At 41.9% G+C, this 20280-nt stretch overlaps 1 protein-coding gene and 11 non-coding genes across 12 annotated transcripts in view; 1 reads left to right on the top strand and 11 right to left on the bottom strand.

The window, feature by feature from the left end:
- Nucleotides 1-20280, top strand: part of LOC138611610 (double-stranded RNA-specific editase B2-like) — a 35736-nt gene continuing 15456 nt past the window's right edge. The window contains exon 1 of the mRNA XM_069684789.1: nucleotides 1-103. Within this exon, the coding sequence (XP_069540890.1) occupies nucleotides 1-103 (103 nt within the window). The remainder of the gene's footprint in view (nucleotides 104-20280) is intronic.
- trnas-uga (transfer RNA serine (anticodon UGA)) lies at nucleotides 9703-9784 on the bottom strand. Its single transcript has one exon. It is a non-coding gene; the product is annotated as a tRNA-Ser (tRNA).
- Nucleotides 10103-10184, bottom strand: trnas-uga (transfer RNA serine (anticodon UGA)). The gene has a single exon. It is a non-coding gene; the product is annotated as a tRNA-Ser (tRNA).
- trnas-cga (transfer RNA serine (anticodon CGA)) lies at nucleotides 10522-10603 on the bottom strand. The gene has a single exon. It is a non-coding gene; the product is annotated as a tRNA-Ser (tRNA).
- On the bottom strand, nucleotides 10922-11003 carry trnas-uga (transfer RNA serine (anticodon UGA)). The gene has a single exon. It is a non-coding gene; the product is annotated as a tRNA-Ser (tRNA).
- Nucleotides 11313-11394, bottom strand: trnas-uga (transfer RNA serine (anticodon UGA)). The gene has a single exon. It is a non-coding gene; the product is annotated as a tRNA-Ser (tRNA).
- trnas-cga (transfer RNA serine (anticodon CGA)) lies at nucleotides 11933-12014 on the bottom strand. Its single transcript has one exon. It is a non-coding gene; the product is annotated as a tRNA-Ser (tRNA).
- On the bottom strand, nucleotides 12349-12430 carry trnas-uga (transfer RNA serine (anticodon UGA)). The gene has a single exon. It is a non-coding gene; the product is annotated as a tRNA-Ser (tRNA).
- On the bottom strand, nucleotides 12754-12835 carry trnas-cga (transfer RNA serine (anticodon CGA)). The gene has a single exon. It is a non-coding gene; the product is annotated as a tRNA-Ser (tRNA).
- Nucleotides 13170-13251, bottom strand: trnas-cga (transfer RNA serine (anticodon CGA)). Its single transcript has one exon. It is a non-coding gene; the product is annotated as a tRNA-Ser (tRNA).
- trnas-uga (transfer RNA serine (anticodon UGA)) lies at nucleotides 13578-13659 on the bottom strand. The gene has a single exon. It is a non-coding gene; the product is annotated as a tRNA-Ser (tRNA).
- Nucleotides 13931-14012, bottom strand: trnas-uga (transfer RNA serine (anticodon UGA)). Its single transcript has one exon. It is a non-coding gene; the product is annotated as a tRNA-Ser (tRNA).

The following is a 20280-nucleotide window of genomic DNA, read 5'->3' on the forward strand; positions in this document are numbered from 1 at the left end:
ATGGCACCAGTACATGGGAGTTGCAGCAGAAATATGGAAAAGTCAGACCGTGACATGAAAGGAAAGTCCAAGAGGAAGAGGAGGAGGAGGTGCAAAGGCAAAGGTTTGTGAAGGGGGCGTGCTTCGTGAAGTTTATGTGGTGGGTTTACATTGACTTAGTTTTGTAAATCTCTTTTTGCATCCTCTGCAGCTTCCTTGCATCTCTTTGGTCACGTGTGTGTCAATCAAGAGACTTGAATGTGTTAAAAAAGACTAAAAACCTCTCGTAGTGTTTTTATAGTGTCTTAAATATGTTTAAAGTGACTTTATTTTACTTTGTGGTGATTTGGAAGCAGACATGATCTCACTGTCCAGGTTAAATCTCTGTGCGCAAAACTACGTAATGACAAATGCATCATTATTCCTAATCCAGAATTTAAATATTGAATTCAAATATTTTTTAACCAGAGTTTCTTTGTGGTATTTAGGCTTCCTCTTAAGTTGTGAGGATGAAAATATGTCTGAACTCAGCAGATGAGTTTGTTTTCGTCCTGAGCAGAAAAGAAACAAAACTCTAATCTGCATAAAACTGCTGATCCCTCGTCCAGCACACTCAGGTCCTATATCATGCAAATAGCTAATTAGGGAGATGTGGGGAGATCTCTAATCTTATACTGTTAATCACAATAAACTCAATACAGATTAAATCAGGGTTATTACCAGCTCCAACTTTGCGATGCATGGTGTCAAATGTGTATCAGGAATCAGCTAAAAAGCCTGTAAATGTCAGTGATACACAACAATTGACTTAAAACTCAATTTCCACACATATGCCCTTCACCCTTAGGCTTTGACTTAGATTAGAGGAGGAAAACTCTGCCATGCGAGCAGCTCTGTGAGGCTATATCATAGAATGAGAGGCGAAGGTGGCCTTCAGGTTTGAAAATAATGTGCCTAAACTAGTATTCCTTCTAAAGGCCACTAGGGGGCGACGTCAAAAAAAAAAAAAAGTTTTTATTGAAATCAGCTGCCTCACAGCTAGAAGGTTCCTGGTTGGAGGCCTTTCTGTGTGGTGTTTGCATGTTCTCCCCGTTTGTGCGTGGGTTCCCTCCGGGTACTCCGGCTTTCCACACGATCGTTAGGTTTATTGATGACTCTAAATTGCCCGTAGCTGTGAATGTGAGCGTGAAAGGTTGTCGGTCTCTATGTGTCAGCCCTGTGACTGACTGACAATCAATCCTGGGTGTACCCTGCCTCCTGCCCAATGACAGCTGGGATAGGCTCCAGCCCCCCGAGACCCTGAACAGAACAAGCGGTATAGACAATGGATGGATGGATGGATTGAAATCTAATTACTTACTTTATCACTGAACTAAATTCATTACAATGTCCTAGTCAACTCAGCATGATGTCCATTTCTTAAGTAATGGACTAATTTGAAGTAAGGTATATAATAAAGCTGGGTATGCTTTAGAGTGTGGCTACCTGACAAGAAGCTAACACAATGGCCATTGAATAAGAATAGAGGTGCATTAATTCATATCTATCTACTCTTCCGAATATTCACATCTTGCTCCAAAAAACCAAGATGGCGGCGGCCAAATTGCTTGAAAACTGTGGCGAGTTAAATGCTAACATCCTCATGCAAACAGGTTGATGTTTAGTGTACTGCTATCCTGTCTCCCATGTCCCCGTTAGTACGCCAACGTTTGCCAATCAACTTAACACAACCTAAGGCTGTTAGAAATGTAATTCATTTTTTTCATGATTCTGATCATGAAAGAGGGTGTATTATGCTGTTTCATATTTTAAGACATATAGATATAATTTGGATGTTGGATGTCCATACTCTTTGAAGCTTGAAATCAGTAGGTATAAGTACGTTGGAGTAATCCCCAGGCTTCTCAGCTCAGTCTGCAGGCTGCTGTGAATGCCAGGTTTCACACAGTTTGCACTTTGTGTAACGTCTCAAAGTGCAGCCTCAGCAGGCTTCAGAGAGCTGGCCAATCAGAAGAAAGCTGACTTGTAGGGGCGGGGTTTCTTAAAGGGACAGAAGCTTAGCACATTGAGGCTTGCGAACCAATGTTCTGTTGATAAATTTATGTTAGCGTTAGGACAATATGACTTTATAATCAGTGTCTTTAAAATGATTACAACTGGTCAGTAAGGTCAGTTAGTTGATGTTGGAATTTCTTAGGGGCTGAATGACTTTACCGAAGATGCTAGCAGAGCTACAAAGTACATAAAACAAGCACAGCAGAAAGGTTAGATAGGTTGAACCGCCCTGTTTAAGTGTAGATCTTTGAAAGTTACAGTTGCTGCTGAGAATTAAAACAAAAATACACAATACAGCTAATTTCACACAGATTTATCTCCAAAGATTGTCTTGCTGTCTTAGCAAGTTGTCCTCCTTGAGAGTGACTGTTGTCAGCATTACGTCACAGTGATTCACTCTTTCGGACAAATCATGTTACGAAATGGTTCAGCAGAAAAGTCATTGATTCCGTCGGAGGAGAAAATGCATTTTTGTATCAAATTTCATGGCAATCCATCAGAAAAGTTGCCAATAAAGTTATGTTAGGATTAAGATCAACATTAACATTCGGTCCCCGATGCTAGCATGGCTAAAACTGGATGAAACCTCAGAGAGGAAACAGAAACACCACTTCACAAACAAGAAAATCACAAAACTAGAGAGAGAATCATTTCAATAGGACTTAAAGAAATTTGAAGAATGTTTACGCCCAGAAAACCTCAAAAAAGAAGTCTCTTGGAGGTAAACAAGTCACAACAGTGTCAGTGTGATTATATCTGCTAATGTTTCATATAGACTGTCTGCAAAGACCGACACTGCTAGATCAGAGGCTCAGCTAGTGAAACAAAAGTCCTATAAATCTGCTAGTCACTCTGTATTTACTCTGTATGTGCAAACGTCCCATCATGGTGCGAGCTCTTTTAATCATAATTACAGTCATCTGAGCAACAGGTCAGCCTTTCAGGATTAAACTGGCATTGTTCTCCACATGCTAATCCTCCGTAAATGCTGCAGATTACTCCATGATGGCTTTTGTATTAAGTCCGATGGTTATTCAAAGTGCACTAAGCCTATTCCACTCTCATTAATGACCCATTGGCCCTTTTTTTTGTACATGAGCGCTATTTGAAAAATAAATGCTTCCAGAAAATCATTACTCAATGTAGCCCCTCAAATCCCACTATTTTAAGGCCAGAGTGCACTTAGCTAATGCTGCATCCAACAATGAGCTGTACTTCAATGCCAGCTGTCGTGTTAGAAACAGAAGGTGGCGTCTTTTTCTCAAATGGTAAACCTCTCTGTTTTAAATAGTTCTCAGAATGAACAGCAGGAGGAAACTCAAGTTGTGTGACTGTTGTACGTCATCCAGGAATAATGTTTGTCTCTGTCTGAAGTGTAAGACATAAAAAAAAAACATGAAAAACCACATAAAATTACCAGATCTCTTCTTCTTTGTCCTCCTGTTTCAGTTGGCAAACATTAAAGTTTTGTCAGAGCCAACATCTGGTCGGGTGGAGTGAGAAGAATTGTCCAGCTGGCCAAATAATTATTTTATGTTTGCAATGTTGTTTGTCAAAATCCAGCAGCTCTGAAGTGCACTCGTTAAAAATGAGAGAGTTAGAAGCGACTAAAGGTTGTCTTTGTAAGTTTCCTGGCACACAGCCCCTGACCTAAATTGGGCAACATACCCAGCATACACAGCATGGTGTAAGTTAAAGCTGTAACCTCAAAGATCTCAGTTTTGTTCTCTTTAGCGGCACCTATGGCGATAAACACTAATTGCGGGAGCACACTTCCCAATTTAACGTCCACGGTGGGCTCCGGTTGTAACTCTTGATTTTCCTGGCTGACGGTCGCTTTCCTTTTCAGACTGTTTGCTTCATCTGAGTGTCGAGTTTGTTTCTTCTTCTTAGGATTTTCACTTCTTGTTGAAGTTGTATCTGTAGTCATCCATCTTTTCTTTGTTTTTTCAGCCATAGTAGATTACTGTTTACTCGCAACACTTGCAGAGAGCGGAAAAGCAGCCGCTTAGCTCCGCCTACCCTCTCAACCACTGCTGTGAAAACGCGTCACTGAAGCCGCTTTCCCACTGGTCAAAAAACCCGCCAACAAGCTTTTTTGCTTAGTGTGAAAGGCTACAGTTGGCATTCAGACCCAGGTCAAATGACTCTGCCGTAGACCCGGGTAATTATCGCCTCGTCTCCAATCGGCATTGATGGGAACACAGAACCCGTGTCTACACGCTAATCTCCGTCCGCTTTGCGGCGCGATGCTATGCTCCGTCGGTAACTTCTGCGACTCCTCGTCATCTCAGCTACAAATTCCGCCCGTCTCCGTCCGAGCAGCGCCCGAACATCGTTCCAAATTTGGCAGCGCCAAGTTTGATACACAGACTGAATGAGTATACTCATATACTATAAGACGGTGACTCAGCAGAAAAGAGACTGAAAGGAGTATACTTCACTGGCAATAGGAAAAGAGACAATGGACATCTATAAGTGGGTCTTCCTGGGTCTGGAAAACCTGCATCAACACACTAAATTTAGAGTTAGTGTTAGGAACGGGGTATAACTGGGCACCGCTTGTGATTCTTTCGCCACAGACAGCCAGTCCGTAATTCTGCAAATGCAAAGGCTTTCATCAGTGGGCCATAGGCTCAATCACCATGTGTTACCTCGTTCGGCGATCTCACACTCTACTCTTGCTCTTGTTACTCTTCTTTATTTTCAAAAATAACATATTAATATATTATCTTAAAACATGAGCAAACATGGGCCTGACCCAAGACTGATGCTTTGCACAAACAGAAACCAGCCTCAGCTAAACATCTGAAGTGAAAGTTTTGTAGTCATCTAAATTTCAGTTGTTTCACTAATATGTGGATGATAATGTCTTAAAGGTTCAACTTTAAAGACAAATAAAGTTGTAAGGAAGGAAAACTGCTCACCACATGTCACCTTCTGTGTTACAGAAAGTTCTTTCAGGAAGTCTGTGGAGAACATTTTGAAATGAGCGTGTCAATAAGGATTTCTCTCTGTGCAGTCGACAGGATGAAGTTGTCGCAGGCTTTTCTGTAAAAACAAATTACCATTTGGCTCTTAAATCCCCTTCTGCTGCTTTTCCGTCTCATGTAACAAACTGTGATTTGTTGGAAAATATTTGATTGTCCCGCTTTCAGTGAGGATTATGATTCTCCAGCATGGAACACGAACAGCTGCTGTATATGACGGGTCTGTCAGTGGTTTTTGGTGCGTCGTGCGTTTTGGACATATCTGTATATTGGATGCATTTTGGATAAGTGAGCTGCCTTGTGCAGTCAAACTTAGTGGGGCATGTCAGTGTGTAATTTCACTGATGGATTCTGCAATCTCCACACTTCTCTGGGTCTCCGGCTTCATGAAAGCATTAGCCGTATGGTTTGTGTGCCCATTTAGCTTAATTGCAGAGATTCTCAGTGGGTAAAGTGTGGTACTAACTCTGCGAGGGTTAGGGGTCCCACTTCCTCTGCTGCTCATTGTGAAGGAAGCTGCTGCTTACAATGCCCGGCATTGAGTTTTGACCCTTTCTGGGGCTGAATACGCCAAAACAAAAGTGACATCGACAAGGAAATATGTTGATTTTCTTCATGATCTGGATCGTATGTTAATCCTCTTCTTCCCTTTAGTCATTTCTCCGGTCCATCTGTGCTATGACTCAACTGGAAAGAGATAAAGTCACTCAAATATCATGCATTAAATCCATATTCCCAGTATTTTGTAGTGTCCCCGGGTATGAACACCAAGGTCCCAACACCGTGGTTTAAAGAGAGAGATGGATAGAGAAAGACAGACATTTGGTATCAAGCTGGTCCAAAGCAGTAGGCACTCTGCAACAATGATCCCAAGAAACCTGCGGGACAAGGGAGCTCAAACGCTCCCGGGAAGATATATGGTTTGTAACATGCATTAATGGCACAACATTCAGACAGACAGAGACAGGAGCTCGGTGTGTCAGGTCCCCCGGCAGTCTGAGCCTATAGCAGCAGAACGAGGGTCACCAATGAGGACGTGTTTGAGGAGGAAGCCTTTGTCCAGGAATTCAAGTGCAAATTTAATTGGAACTTTTCATATTTAGATGCAGCATGACTGCAAATTTAAATACACCTAAAATAAACACAGAAACATATCCGTGCACTTTTCCAGTTAGGCTACAGGCGGCCATGTTACCGTCTTTCCTGCAATCTGTGATGTGCACTACACGAGAGACTCTCTCCCTGACTTTAGACTTTAAAGGATAACTTTGTTTTTGCTCCTGACAGTCTCAGATCGTTATAAGTGTCTGACAACACTGTGGCAGCCATGCTACTTTACCTAATGCTCTCTGTGGTTGTCTGTGACCAAGTCTCTTGAAAAATCCCGAAGGTTTACTGTGAGTGTTCTAGTGCAACAGTACCAAGCTGGAGGAGAAGAGCTGTCTAACTCACTGAGGGAACAAATATCCATCTCCTGTCCTGTGAACTAGCCTGAACCTCCACCTGTTTGTTCTTGTTAACTGAGCCGGAGCTGTGTAAAAACAATGTGAGGAAACATTTCTGCATTTCACCAGAAGTGGATTCTATTAGAATGACTGCGCCTTTAGAGATTTACATACTTTGGAGGATATTTGTCACAGTTTGGATTTTAAACAAGAAGGTTGAGGACCCAGATGCAGACTTAGAAATGATTTAATAAACAAAAGGCAAAAAATGCAAAAACAAAATCTAAAGTCCAACAAAAGACAAGAAAGGAAAATCAAAAGGCAGAGCAAAAAACTTACAACAAAACCAGGGAACAGGTAATCCAAGGGAACACGAGGAGTCAGGGGAAGCACGAAGAATATCCAGGGTAGAAACACAAGGAACAAAGTACAGGTCGCGGACGTAGACTAAAATGAACTGGCACAGAAGGGTAGGAACACAGAGACTAAATACACACAGGGTAATCAGGGACAGGTGAGACTAATTAACACAGGTGAACACAGTGAGGGCAGGGCACACAATCTAAAAGGCGGGAAACAGAACAAAGGAAGGAAGTAAAACAAGACATGACATACAAGGGGCAAGAACTACAAAATAAAACAGGAAACACTAGGAACCAAACTCAGGACTGACAGGACTACAAAGTAAAAGAGGAAATTATCTAAATGAAATGCACAACTAAACCAAGACAGGAACACAATATACAAACTAAACAATAAGAACTCATGACAACAAGAGACAAAGTGACAAAAAGGAAATAAAATCAAAACACCAAAATACAAATCAACAACATAACTAAACTAGAATGACTCATGACACTATCAATAGAAAAACTGTTGGGCTCGAGTTGAGAGAATGTATTTATGAATTTAGTTGGCCTTATTTTTACATGCTCTATTTACAACAGCCAGCATGTCTTCTACTACTTGTTACATGCTTTTGTTGTTGCTTTTACCAATGTGTTCTTATCCCAGGTCATGAACAGTGTTGGGTAACGTTACGTTTTAACGTGTTACATTACTTTTGCTTTACCAAAACTCAAACCCCCTTTGCGACTCGTTACACGTGTGTTATATTGTCAGGACGGCGTGTAGCCTGCTGTACGTCTACCTTTGAATGTGTCGACTCTACCGTCATTGCTGAGCCTCGTTTACGGTCCATAATCTGTAACTCTGCAGCCTGATAACAGGAAGGACACCATTTTATTTACGCCAATAAGTTAAGATAATGGATGGATGTTAGATCAAATTTAAATGCTCAAATAGTTTCACCTAGAATTGTATTGCCTAATTGAAATTAAAAAAGAAACAGAACAATGAATTATAGACAAATGCAACCTAATCTTACAAACTGATAAAGTGACAGTAAAGCGGCAGGCGAGGGCATTAAAGGTTGAAACGAGGCCATTGTCAGCAGCCAACAGGCTGCCGTAGATTATCGCTGTCATTGTTATTATCTCTTATTGCCATTTCATTGAACATTACCATATGTTTCAGGCTATAATTTCATCTCATTTCCAAATAATGATCATCAGTCTGTTGATTTGAAAGCAGGCGTCGAGCTTTGGTTGGCTTTGTTGGGTGAGTGTGATGGGATGAGTTTCTGCACTGAACTAAATTTAGCGTTAGAAAATCTCTGTTCTCACTGCACAGGGAAGAAAATTATGATACAGATCTGCAGTAAAACCACAAACAACAATTACATTAGACAGACACAGCATAAGGGGTGTGACACAAATGCATTCAAAATCAGAGACATGCTGTGTGACAAAAAGGACATGTAAGGACTTTAAAATGATTTGTAAGCATGAGATTTAAGGTGAAATAGTTTCTTCTTAACCTAGCTTAATTAAGAATAAGCTACTCCCTTAATTGACCTCAAACATTGGCATCGGGTTTAATGTGTATTTACTAAAGTCTTAAGTGCAAGTAGTTGTTTGAGTTGAGTTTGCTGTGAATCACAGTTTTTGTTACTACGAGTTCAGTACACTTGTGGGTGTATGTGTGGGTGTAATGGCATGTGTTTGTGTACATATTTGTGTCAACATTATGCATTATTTGCAAATGGTTACGTCTTCCTGAGCTCACTTGAGCGTGCTGTCGGCGGTTTGTTCTCTCAACAGCCCACGCACCTACAGAGGGTTGATCAAAGCGCTGCGTGTGGTTTCATCAGTTTATTTTCTCAAACATGACAGATAAGCAGGACAAGAGAGAACTTTAGGTTTTAAGTGGGGTTGGGAAATAATCCGTCTTCTTGAAAAGAGGAATTGTAACCTGTTGACACTGCTTGTCATTTTGAGATGTAATTGAAGAAGGAGGTGGGGGGAGGGTCTGAGCTTACACCTATATTGTAATTTTAAAGTCACAGAGCTGTCAGAGTTGTAAGATCTCAGGTTGGATTTATAACTACAAGAAATCAGATGTTATTCCTTGTCTGTAATGTCAAGGTTAGAGTTATTTTTCTCGCTGTGAGCAGGGTTTGAACCTGGACAAAGTTTGCATCTTGGTTTTTAAAGGTTACTAAAGCTGTTCAAACGAGAAGAGCAAACAACTCTGAGAAAGAAGAACCATGAGAGGATACCAAGTTCCAAGCCACACAGCTCCCACAGCAGCAACTAACAAGTTGTATAGTGTGGAATTTTTTCATTGTCAGAAACAAATCTTTATGTAATGTGAATACTAACCGCTGTGAGCAGGGTTTGAATCTGCATGGGGAGACCCCATTAGATTTAGAGTCCGACACTTTGACCACTAAAGTTTGCTCTTTGGTTTTTAAAGGTTCCAAAAGCTGTCCAAAAGAGAAGCAGCAAACAACTATAACCATGACAGGAGGGTTCAAACAAGCACAGACCAAAGCCAGAAAGCTCTCACAGCTCCCTAGTCTGAAACAAAGTTAAATACACCATGAACACTTATCACTGTGAGCAGGGTTTGAAACTGGGCGGGCAGATCCCATTGCATTTCGAGCCAAACACCTTAACCACTCAGCCATGACAACTGTATGATGAGTTCCACCTCATCACCAATCATACCAAAGTATTTGGGATCTTTGGTATGATATATTTCCCATTGAGCAACATAGTTAAAGTTTGCTTTAATGTTTCTGAAGGTTGCAAAAGCTACTTGACTTTCACATAGAGCTGGGAATATCTCCATTGTCAGAAACAAAGCTAAAGGAAGCTATGAACACTTATCGCTGTGAGCAGGGTTCGAACCTGCGCAGGGAGACCCCATTGGATTTCAAGTCCAACGCCTTAACCACTCGGCCATCACAGCTGTACCATCAACCCCATCAAGCAGCTACATCACTTCAGTAATTCATATCATTCATTGTGATGACGGGGTCCACATTGAAAAAGCATTTGGGATCTTTGGTATGATAGATTTCCCCATTGAGCAACATAGGGTTCCAAAAGTTGTCCAAAAGAGAAGCAGCAACGATTATGAGAGGAGGGTTTGAATGAGCACAGGACTCGGTCATTGGATACCAAGTTCAAAGCCAGACAGCTCCCACAGCAGCAAATTGACTTTCACATAGAGCAGGGAATATCTCCATTGTCAGAAACACAGTTTTATGAAGCTGGGAAGACTTTTCGCTGTGAGCAGGGTTTGAACCTGCGTGGGGAGACCCCATTGGGTTTCAAGTCCAACGCCTTAACCACTTGGCCATCACAGCTGCGACTGCTGCTCCACCAAGCAGCTTCGTCACTTCAGTAATTCATATCATTCATAACTGAGGAAAGGGTCCACATCGGGATGTTTTTGCTTTGAAAAAACATTTGGGGCTGTTTTTTTCTTGGTTTCTAAATGTTCCAAAAGTGGTCCAAAAGGGAAGCAGCAAACAACTATAACCATGAGAGGAGGGTTTGAACAAGCACAGGAATCGCTCATAGGCTACTAAGTTCATAGCCAGACAGCTCCCACAGCTCCCACAGCAGTAACTTGACTTGTCCTGTAAAGCAGGGAATATCTTCATTGTCTGAAACAAAGTTATATGCAACGTGAACACTTATCGCTGTGAGCAGGGTTTGAACCTGCGCGGGGAGACCCCATTGGATTTCGAGTCCAACGCCTTAACCACTCGGCCATCACAGCTGGACCATCAGCTCCACCAAGCAGCTACATCTCTTCAGTAATTCATATCATTCTTTGTGATGACGGGGTCCACATTGAAAAAGCATTTGGGATCCTTGGTATGATAGATTTCCCCATAGAGCAACATAGGGTTCCAAAAGTTGTCCAAAAGAGAAGCAGCAACGATTATGAGAGGAGGGTTTATATGAGCAAAGGACTCACTCATTGGATACCAAGTTCAAAGCCAGACAGCTCCCATAGCAGCAAATTGACTTTCACATAGAGCAGGGAATATCTCCATTGTCAGAAACACAGTTTTATTCAGCTGGGAAGACTGTTCGCTGTGAGCAGGGTTTGAACCTGCGCGGGGAGACCCCATTGGATTTCAAGTCCAACGCCTTAACCACTTGGCCATCACAGCTGGATCATCAGCTTCCCCAAGCAGCTACATCACTTCAGTAATTCATATCATTCTTTTTGATGACGAGGTCCACATTGAAAAAGCATTTGGGATCCTTGGTATGATAGAGTTCCCCATTGAGCAACATAGGGTTACAAAAGTTGTCCAAAAGAGAAGCAGCACAATTATGAGAGGAGGGTTTGAATGAGCACAGGATTGGATATCAAGTTTAATGCCAAACAGCTCCATCAGCTGCAACTTGACTTTCACATAGAGCAGGGAATATCTCCATTGTCAGAAACACAGTTTTATTCAGCTGGGAAGACTGTTCGCTGTGAGCAGGGTTTGAACCTGCGCGGGGAGACCCCATTGGATTTCAAGTCCAACGCCTTAACCACTCGGCCATCACAGCTGTACCATCAACTCCATCAAGCAGCTACATCACTTCAGTAATTCATATCATTCATTGTGATGACGGGGTCCATATTTGGATGCTTTTGCTTTGAAAAAGCATTTGGGGCTGTTCTTTACGATAGATTTCCCCATAGGGCAACATCATGGTTAAAGTTTGCTCTTTGGTTTTTAAAGGTTACAAAAGCTGTCCTACAAAGGAGCAGCAAAAAACCATGAGAAAGAAAGAGAGCCATGAGAGGAGGGTTTGAACAAGCGGGAGAATCATTCATTGGATACCAAGTTCAACAACAAACAGCTCCAACAGCGGCAACTTGATTTATCGTATAGAACGGGGATGGTCTGCTCGTTATCAACCAACTGAAGCGTCTCAGGGGATTGGTAACAAGCGAAACATTCAGATCAGGTATGTTAGAGTGCGGAGAAACTTGAAACATGCAGGAAGGTAGCCCTCCAGGAGCAGGGTTGCCCACCCCTGCAATTGACCTAGAATACCTGCATTGTCAGAAACAAAGTTAAAGGAAGCTATGAAAGCTTATCGCTGTGAGCAGGGTTTGAACCTGCGCGGGGAGACCCCATTGGATTTCGAGTCCAACGCCTTAACCTCTCGGCCATCACAGCTGCAACTGCTGCTCCACCAAGCAACTACATCTCTTCTGTAATTCATAGCATTCAGGAAATTGGTCCACATCGGGATGTTTTTGCTTTGAAAAAGCATTTGGGGCTGTTCTTTACGATAGATTTCCCCATAGGGCAACATCATGGTTAAAGTTTGCTCTTTGGTTTTTAAAGGTTACAAAAGCTGTCCTACAAAGGAGCAACAAGCATGAGAATCACTCATTGGATACCAAGTTCAACGACAAACAGCTCCAACAGCGGCAACTTGATTTATTGTATAGACCATTGAATACCTTCATTGTGAGAAACGAAGCTAAAGGAAGCTATGAACACTTATCGCTGTGAGCAGGGTTTGAACCTGCGCGGGGAGACCCCATTGGATTTCAAGTCCAACGCCTTAACCACTCGGCCATCACAGCTGGACCATTGAATCGACCATCTGCTCCACCAAGCAGCTACATCACTTCAGTAATTCATATCATTCATTGTGATGACGGGGTCCACATTGAAAAAGCATTTGGGATCCTTGGTATGATAGATTTCCCCATTGAGCAACATAGGGTTCCAAAAGTTGTCCAAAAGAGAAGCAGCAACAATTATGAGAGGGGGGGTTTGAATGAGCACAGGATTGGATATCAAGCTCAATGCCAAACAGCTCCCACAGCAGCAAATACACTTTCACATAGAGCAGGGAATATCTCTATTGTCAGAAATACAGTTTTATTCAGCCAGGAAGACTTCACGCTGTGAGCAGGGTTTGAACCTGCGCGGGGAGACCCCATTGGATTTCGAGTCCAACGCCTTAACCACTCAGCCATCACAGCTGCAACTGCTGCTCCACCAAGCAACTACATCTCTTCTGTAATTCATAGCATTCATTACTGAGGAAATTGGTCCACAGGATGTTTTTGCTTTGAAAAAGCATTTGGGGGTGGGTTTTTTTGGTTTCTAAATGTTCCAAAAGTTGTCCAAAAGAGAAGCAGCAAACAACTATAACCGTGAGAGAAGGGTTTAAACAAGCATGAGAATCACTCATAGGCTACTAAGTTCAATGCCAGACAGCTCCCACAGCTCCCACAGCAGTAACTTGACTTATCCTGTAAAGCAGGGAATTTCTTCATTGTCTGAAACAAAGTGAAATACAACGTGAACACTTATCGCTGTGAGCAGGGTTTGAACCTGCGTGGGGAAACCCCATTGGATTTCGAGTCCAACGCCTTCACCACTCGGCCATCACAGATGGACCATCACCTCCACCAAGCAGCTACATCACTTCAGTAATTCATATCATCCATTGTGATGACGGGGTCCACATTGAAAAAGCATTTGGGATCCTTGGTATGATAGATTTCCCCATAGAGCAACATAGGGTTCCAAAAGTTGTCCAAAAGAGAAGCAGCAACGATTATGAGAGGAGGGTTTGAATGAGCACAGGACTCGCTCATCACTCATTGGATACCAAGTTCAACGACAAACAGCTCCAACAGCGGAAACTTGATTTATCCTATAGACCATGGAATACCTTCATTGTGAGAAACAAAGCTAAAGAAAGCGATGACCACTTATCGCTGTGAGCAGGGTTTGAACCTGCGCGGGGAGACCCCATTGGATTTCAAGTCCAACGCCTTGAACACTCGGCCATCACAGCTGGACCATAAGCTACCCCATATTCATTACTGAGGAAATTGGTCCACATCAGGATGTTTTTTTCTTGGTTTCTAAATGTTCCAAAAGTGGTCCAAAAGAGAAGCAGCAAAGAACTATAACCAGGAGAGGAGGGTTTGAACAAGCATGAGAATCGCTCATAGGCTACTAAGTTCAAAGCCAGACAGCTCCCAAAGCAGTAACTTGACTTATCCTGTGGAGCAGGGAATATTGTCATTGTCTGAAATAAAGTCAAATACAATGTGAGCACTTATCGCTGTGAGCAGGGTTTGAACCTGCGCGGGGAGACCCCATTGGATTTCAAGTCCAACGCCTTAACCACTCGGCCATCACAGCTGTACCATCATCTTCAGTAATTCATATCATTCATTTATATCATTGAAAAAGCATTTGGGATCTTTGGTATGATAGATTCCCCCATTGAGCACCATAGTTAAAGTTTACTTTAATGTTTCTAAAGGTTACAAAAGTTGTCCTTAAGAGGAGCAGCAACAGGTTTTGAATGAGCACATGACTCAGTCAATGGATACCAAGTTCAAAGCCAGACAGCTCCCACAGCAGTGACTTGACTTTCACATAGAAACAGTTTTATGAAGCTGTGAACACTTTTCACTGTGAGTAGGGTATGAACCTGCATAGGGAGACCCCTTTGAATTCCGAGTCCACATCTTAACCACTCAGCCATCACAGCTGTTGAGCACTCAAAGGCAAGCGGCCAACAAACACAACTCCATCCTGATTCATATCACTATTTTGTGGGGAAAGGGGTCGGTTGAATTCTGGTGTGCACCAAACAGCTAAAGGCCACTTGATGGTGTGAAAGCAAATCAGATGAGGAAAGATGCTTTATGATCCATTGAACGTTGGATCAAACAATCACACAAGACTGGTTGGTAACAAACTGTTTCACATGTGGGCTGCACGGTGGTGCAGTGGTTATAGCTATCAGTGGTTTGCACTGTCACCTCAGAGCTAAAAGGTTCCTAGTTTGAATCCCAGTTCAGACAAAGCGCCCTTTCTGTGTGGAGTTTGCATGTTCTCCCCGTGCTTGCGTGGGTTCCCTCCGTGTACTCCAGGTTCCTCCCACAGTTCAAGAAAATGCTCACGTCCAGTCACACGTTATACACTCTCCAGAAAATGACCTGCCCTGTTCACCTTTTGGCTCGTTCAGACATTAAACAGAGCGCTAATGTCCTGTTAATCTGAATCGGACATTAGAGATTTCCCATGCAGCTCCTCTGGGTAATGTTTGGAGAAGTTCAGGGTTGCAGTACACGTGTAAAAGTGACCTCAAAAAATTGGAATTGGAATTGTTGTGTTGCAACTTATTAAACCCCAGAAATGTAATAAGTTAGAAAGTTTAAGGAAATCTTATTAAATAAGAAAACAATTAAAACATCTTCTATTACAAATATCACTGCTTATACTAAGACAGTTTACAGAGAATATATTTCTTTGTCCTTGAGGAAAGGCAGTCCACATTACACGTAAATGAAACCGCTTGCCATTAATTACGCTTAGCAAATGAGATTATCCACAGCTGTCAGGCCACACACACACACACACACACACACACTGGACAGCGAGCGGTTGCTTCTCGCTTCCCCCCTGCCATGCCTAATTTCATTATTCTATTAAATAAGGTTCATTAACAGTGGCTGGATATAGAGAAGCGTTGCTTCTAAGGTTTAATAAACACGCACAGTGGAATATGAACCCATGAAAGCTTTCTGTTCTAATTTCTGCTCCGCTCTGTTGTCTGTAGTTTCTCTTGTCTGGTGAATTGTAGTCTTCTGGTTCCAAGTGACTGTTCTGTGAGGTCGGGAATGATTCTCTGCATTTTATAAAATACTTACAGTTTATTCGATTGGGTAGTGTATGAAAATCACGGTTATATAACTTTACGTGTTCTTATCATAAACTGTATATAAGAAGTGGACATAGCATCTCGCATTTAAAGGTGAAGCTAACGGAAGTGTCTAAAATAGCTGCATTCTTTCTAATGGCCAGCAGGGGGCGACACCACTGGTTAAAAAGAAGTTGAATTAAATAGAAGTCAATGAGTAAATGAGCCTACTTCACACTTGATGTATTTCCACAGTTAACGTTTTCCTTATGAGTTTCTTCCCTCAGCTGTTTAAGTCAATACAGCACAGTGTTGGGGCTAACGTGTTGCAAAGTAGTCTGTTAGAGTATTCTGATTACTACTTTGTTGTAACGAGTACCGTAGCGCCTTAGTTCTGCAATTCAAGTAATCTGTTATTGAGTTACTTTTTCATAAATAGTAATCTGCTGGTTTACCTCAGCGGTTAAATCGGGGACCATATAGAGAGGCTATAGTCCTCGATGCAGCGGCCCAGGGTTCAACTCATGTGTCATCCCCACTCTCTCTTCCCCTATTTCCACCACTATCCACTGTGCTCTCTCTAAAATGAAGGCAAAAAAAGTAATAAGTCATGAAAAATAAATTGCCGTATGTCTCTTTTCCATTTGTCGCTACAAAAACAGAAACTCCCTGAAGCTCTGTTTCTGTTTCTCTCCTCATTCTTGGCAGGTAGCTGCGCACCAGCAGAAGGTAAACACAGCTCTGTCAGTGCGCATGTGTAGCTAGCTAACTCAGCTAGCGAGCTGTAAGAGAGGACAGCGTTTACTTTGTGGAAATATTCACATGATTCTGAATGTTTGGGTGAAAGGGACGAGAACAACATGACGGTGAAATGTAAGCTGTGTCTGGAGGAGAAGTGCTCGTCAGCTGTGAAGAGCTCGACTTCAAACGTGAAGAAGCATCTGCAGCTAAACACAGCTCCACAACACTGGTGGGACTAAGAGCCCTTGTTGTATTGTTGTCATGGAAACAGCTGTGCTTAATACTGTATGCCTCTGCCCAGTTCACTGTCAGACTGTTCATCATAAAGAGCTGTAAAGGTTATACTGCGTCTGTCATTCCTGTTACAGATTATGGGCTGTAAACGAGGCTATGCGATGACGGTAGAGTCGATACATTCAAAGGTAGACGTACATTAGGCTACACGCCGTCCTGACAATATAACACACACGTGTAAAAAGTCACACATCTTTGGCAATGCAAAAGTAATGTAACGCGTTCCTTTTCTCAGAAGGTAACGCGGTAACGTGACGAGCTGCTTGAAAAAGTTGCCCAGCACTGATGCAGCATGATGTGTATTTTGTAAATGATGTCCCATTTATAGAAAAACAGACAATAAAGCAGAGTGTGCTTTAGGGCGTGGCTCTGATTGACATGTTGCTACAACAAAGCAATATGTATTCTTCCTCTTGACCAAATATGGTCACTTCTGACTCAAAAAAAAAAAGCTTGTGATGGCCAAAATGCCAAAACTAAGGCCTCAAAATGGAACTCAACAAACCAATGGGTGACTTCTTAGTCTATTGTTCTGATATTCAGTTAATAAATATATTTGCTCTCATCATTTCATTACATGCCTTTTATTTCTGCTTCCTGTGTCTTGCTCTATGATTTGAGTCTTGGTTTGTCACCCAAAAAAGGCAAACTAATAATCTATATGAAGGCAATCAAAGTACAAAATTTGCAGAGCATTGCTCACTCAATATTTTATACCACCTGCGTTAGGAAACAGTTTCATCTATAAATTGCTGGACAAACCCATTTTGCTTGTGAGGAATATTACAGGTAGATTAAGCTGAAAATTTGTCATGTAGCAACCTGCTTATTCCGACTTAAATCAAGTGTAAAGTCTGATCCTGCAATTCACAAATGGGTGTGAGTTAACGACCTGCTCCTTGAATGAGAGAGTATGTGTTTGTGTGTCTTGTGAGGGGGAGACAGAGAGAGAGATGAAGGTGAAAGTGACAGAAAGTGTGGGAAGGTGCGAGGGCTTGGCCGGTGTAACACAGAGACAAACACTGTTATTGTCTTTCTTTTTTTTATCCTAAAATGAACGGCCCCATTAGCTGTGATGATGCAGGTCATTAAAACATCTCCAACCTCCACCTGCCGCCGCCTTCAGAAGCTCCAGACTCACATCATTACATTCACATCCCATCTCACAGCGCTCGCTCATATCAACCCACCACTTAATGGCATCACACTCCTAATATAACTGCAAGGTGCAAGGTTAACGCAGAATAGTTTGGTGTGCACTCTCCATTATTCTAATGACTCTTAGTTTGCATTGCAGTGCCCTCCAGAAACACCACTTACCGGGGGTAAAAATGGGCCAAACAGGGGAGTGAAATTACGCTCTAGGACGTCTGCAAATACAGAAAATATGCATGAGTCATCTGATAGCGGTTGTGTCAGAAGTAAAGCTAATTATTTAACACATATATGGTTTGTTTTTCAAAAGAAATATCACAGTTTTTCAGTGTCAGGTGGATTCATCACTATTTTATAAGCATTGCAATATAGGCTTGACAGTTCTTTAAGATCACAGCTGATTAAATGCATTTCTTAGCTTTATACCGCTTAATTATGAAATTGCAAAACACCACTCTTAGTTTGTGCTAAGAGGCTGAGGGCCCTGTGATTTTCAGGAGCTTCAGAACAAAAGTTATTCCCCTAAAACCTAATTGATCATAGCCGTGAAGGGAGCTTTTATCCCTGTACCTAACCCTAACCCTAACCCTAAGACTGTGCTTAAAACAATTGTCACTAACATACTGGTGCAAACAGATAATTATGCCCTTAAAATAATTAATGAGGAGGCTTAAAATCTCTCATTTTAATGGCATTTTTATTTTATAAACAGTAGCTATCAAAAATGAAACCACTGCTGCCCATATTTTCCTGTGTTTACGTCTGTTTGTGGGGTACATGCACTGCTACACAAAAGCTGTTTAATGGTGGCAGGGCAGCTGATAAATCTAAATGGGATAAATGAGGTCACTGGTTCGCCGGGCCAATGGGGATAAGCAGGTGATCTATTACAGGGTTGGAGCTGCGGGTGTTTCCTGAAGCCAAATCAAAATAAGCAGAAGATATAGTGAGGTGTTGAGTTTGTAGGAAGAAGTAGCCTACATGATAAAAATGAGGTGTTTCATAAAGATGCTTGAAGAGTTTTATTAATACACGAGTACTCACCACACGCTTTATGTTTCCTCTTCAGCAATGGTGGAGGGAAACATCCTGGTAGTCCCATGTAGGTTGTGTCGATGCATTTTAACACCAAACTAGGATTGTTGGTTAGTCCCAGATCCCTTACAGTACAGTCACACTTGAACCAGTGTTCACAGGACTAGTGCTGACTGGCTGCAGCATAGGTCGTCAAGCCCACTTCCTCCATGTTCACAGATTCCCATGTGTTACAAACTGTGTTAGCGGGTTAATAAGACCGAGCGTCTTCCTCAGTTTATGCTCTTCAATGATTCCTGTCTGAAAACTAACAGTTCTTATCACAGACGCCTTTCATTCATCCCGCCTGCCTCTGTGCCACCTTTCTGTTTGTTCCCAGCTGGAAATGTTTTGTTCTAAGAACGTTCTGAGAATGTTATGTGCGATGTTCTTGTAATGTTTTTATTTGGTTGCCAGAATGTTCCTTTTAATAGCAGGAGCACGTTCTCTGAAAACATCTTCAGAAAGTTGCAGTGAGAATGTTCTTTTGTTAACAAATCACATATCATGAACATTTTATAAATCACGTTCTGATAGTTCAGGCCATACGAACATCCAGAAAAGATCCTCAGGATGTTGCAGTGAGCTTGTTCTACCTTTGTTTTTATATCACATTGAGCGAATGTGTTTTTAAAGGCGTTCTGACATCCTGAAAATATCTTCAGAATGTTGCAGTTAAAACGTTTTGTCTTAGTTTAGTTTTAAAGTTACAAGAACTTTATTTGAAATGATAAACATCCTTAAAACGTTCTTTGAATATTAGATTAAAAGTTCTTTTCAAAGGTAATTAGAACTTGTAGGTAATGTTAGCCGATGTTATGGGAACGTTCCCTGCTAGCTGGGTTTCACTCCGGCCATTTAGTGGGAACTCCAGTGGCTCTACTGGCCTCGCCATAAATTTCATTACTTTAGTGGCTGTGAGAGAAAAGTACGGCAGAGTATTAGGGCCACTTTAAAGAAAAACATCATAATTTTTAGGTTATGGTTAGCCTGTATGTTTTGAAGGGGAATATCAGAAGAGCAGCAATGACTAAAATCACGACTCATTTTCAAATAGAATCACTTTTCAGGGTCCTGATGCTTTTGACAATGTTCTGCCAGTATGTCGTATTTGTGAAACATAAAGCTGTTTAATGTGCTTGGAGATCTCGCATGTTCTCGCGAGGTACATGAATGCTATGCTTCCATGCAATCATCATCATAACTTCACAAGATGCTCACTGTGAAGTTATACTTGCGACTGGCTGTTATTCATTTTAAAGAACATTTTTTGGCTTGATTAGAAAGGAGCTGTACAGAGACAGGAAATGTGGGGAGGTGAGAGTGGGGATTGAAATGCACCAAATGATCGGCACACCCAGAGTCGAGCCTGTGATCAGTGCATCGAGGACTGGAGCCTCTGCACATGGGGCGCCTGCTCTACCAACTGAGCCTAACAAGGGCCCCATATTACAACTTTCTTCTCGTAAAATTAGGACTTTTTTTCCCTTCTTT

This window comes from Semicossyphus pulcher, unplaced genomic scaffold, assembly GCF_022749685.1.
Source record: "Semicossyphus pulcher isolate SPU_LCO1_2020_fin unplaced genomic scaffold, fSemPul1.0.p SCAF_7, whole genome shotgun sequence".
NCBI classification, from domain to species: domain Eukaryota; kingdom Metazoa; phylum Chordata; class Actinopteri; order Labriformes; family Labridae; genus Semicossyphus; species Semicossyphus pulcher.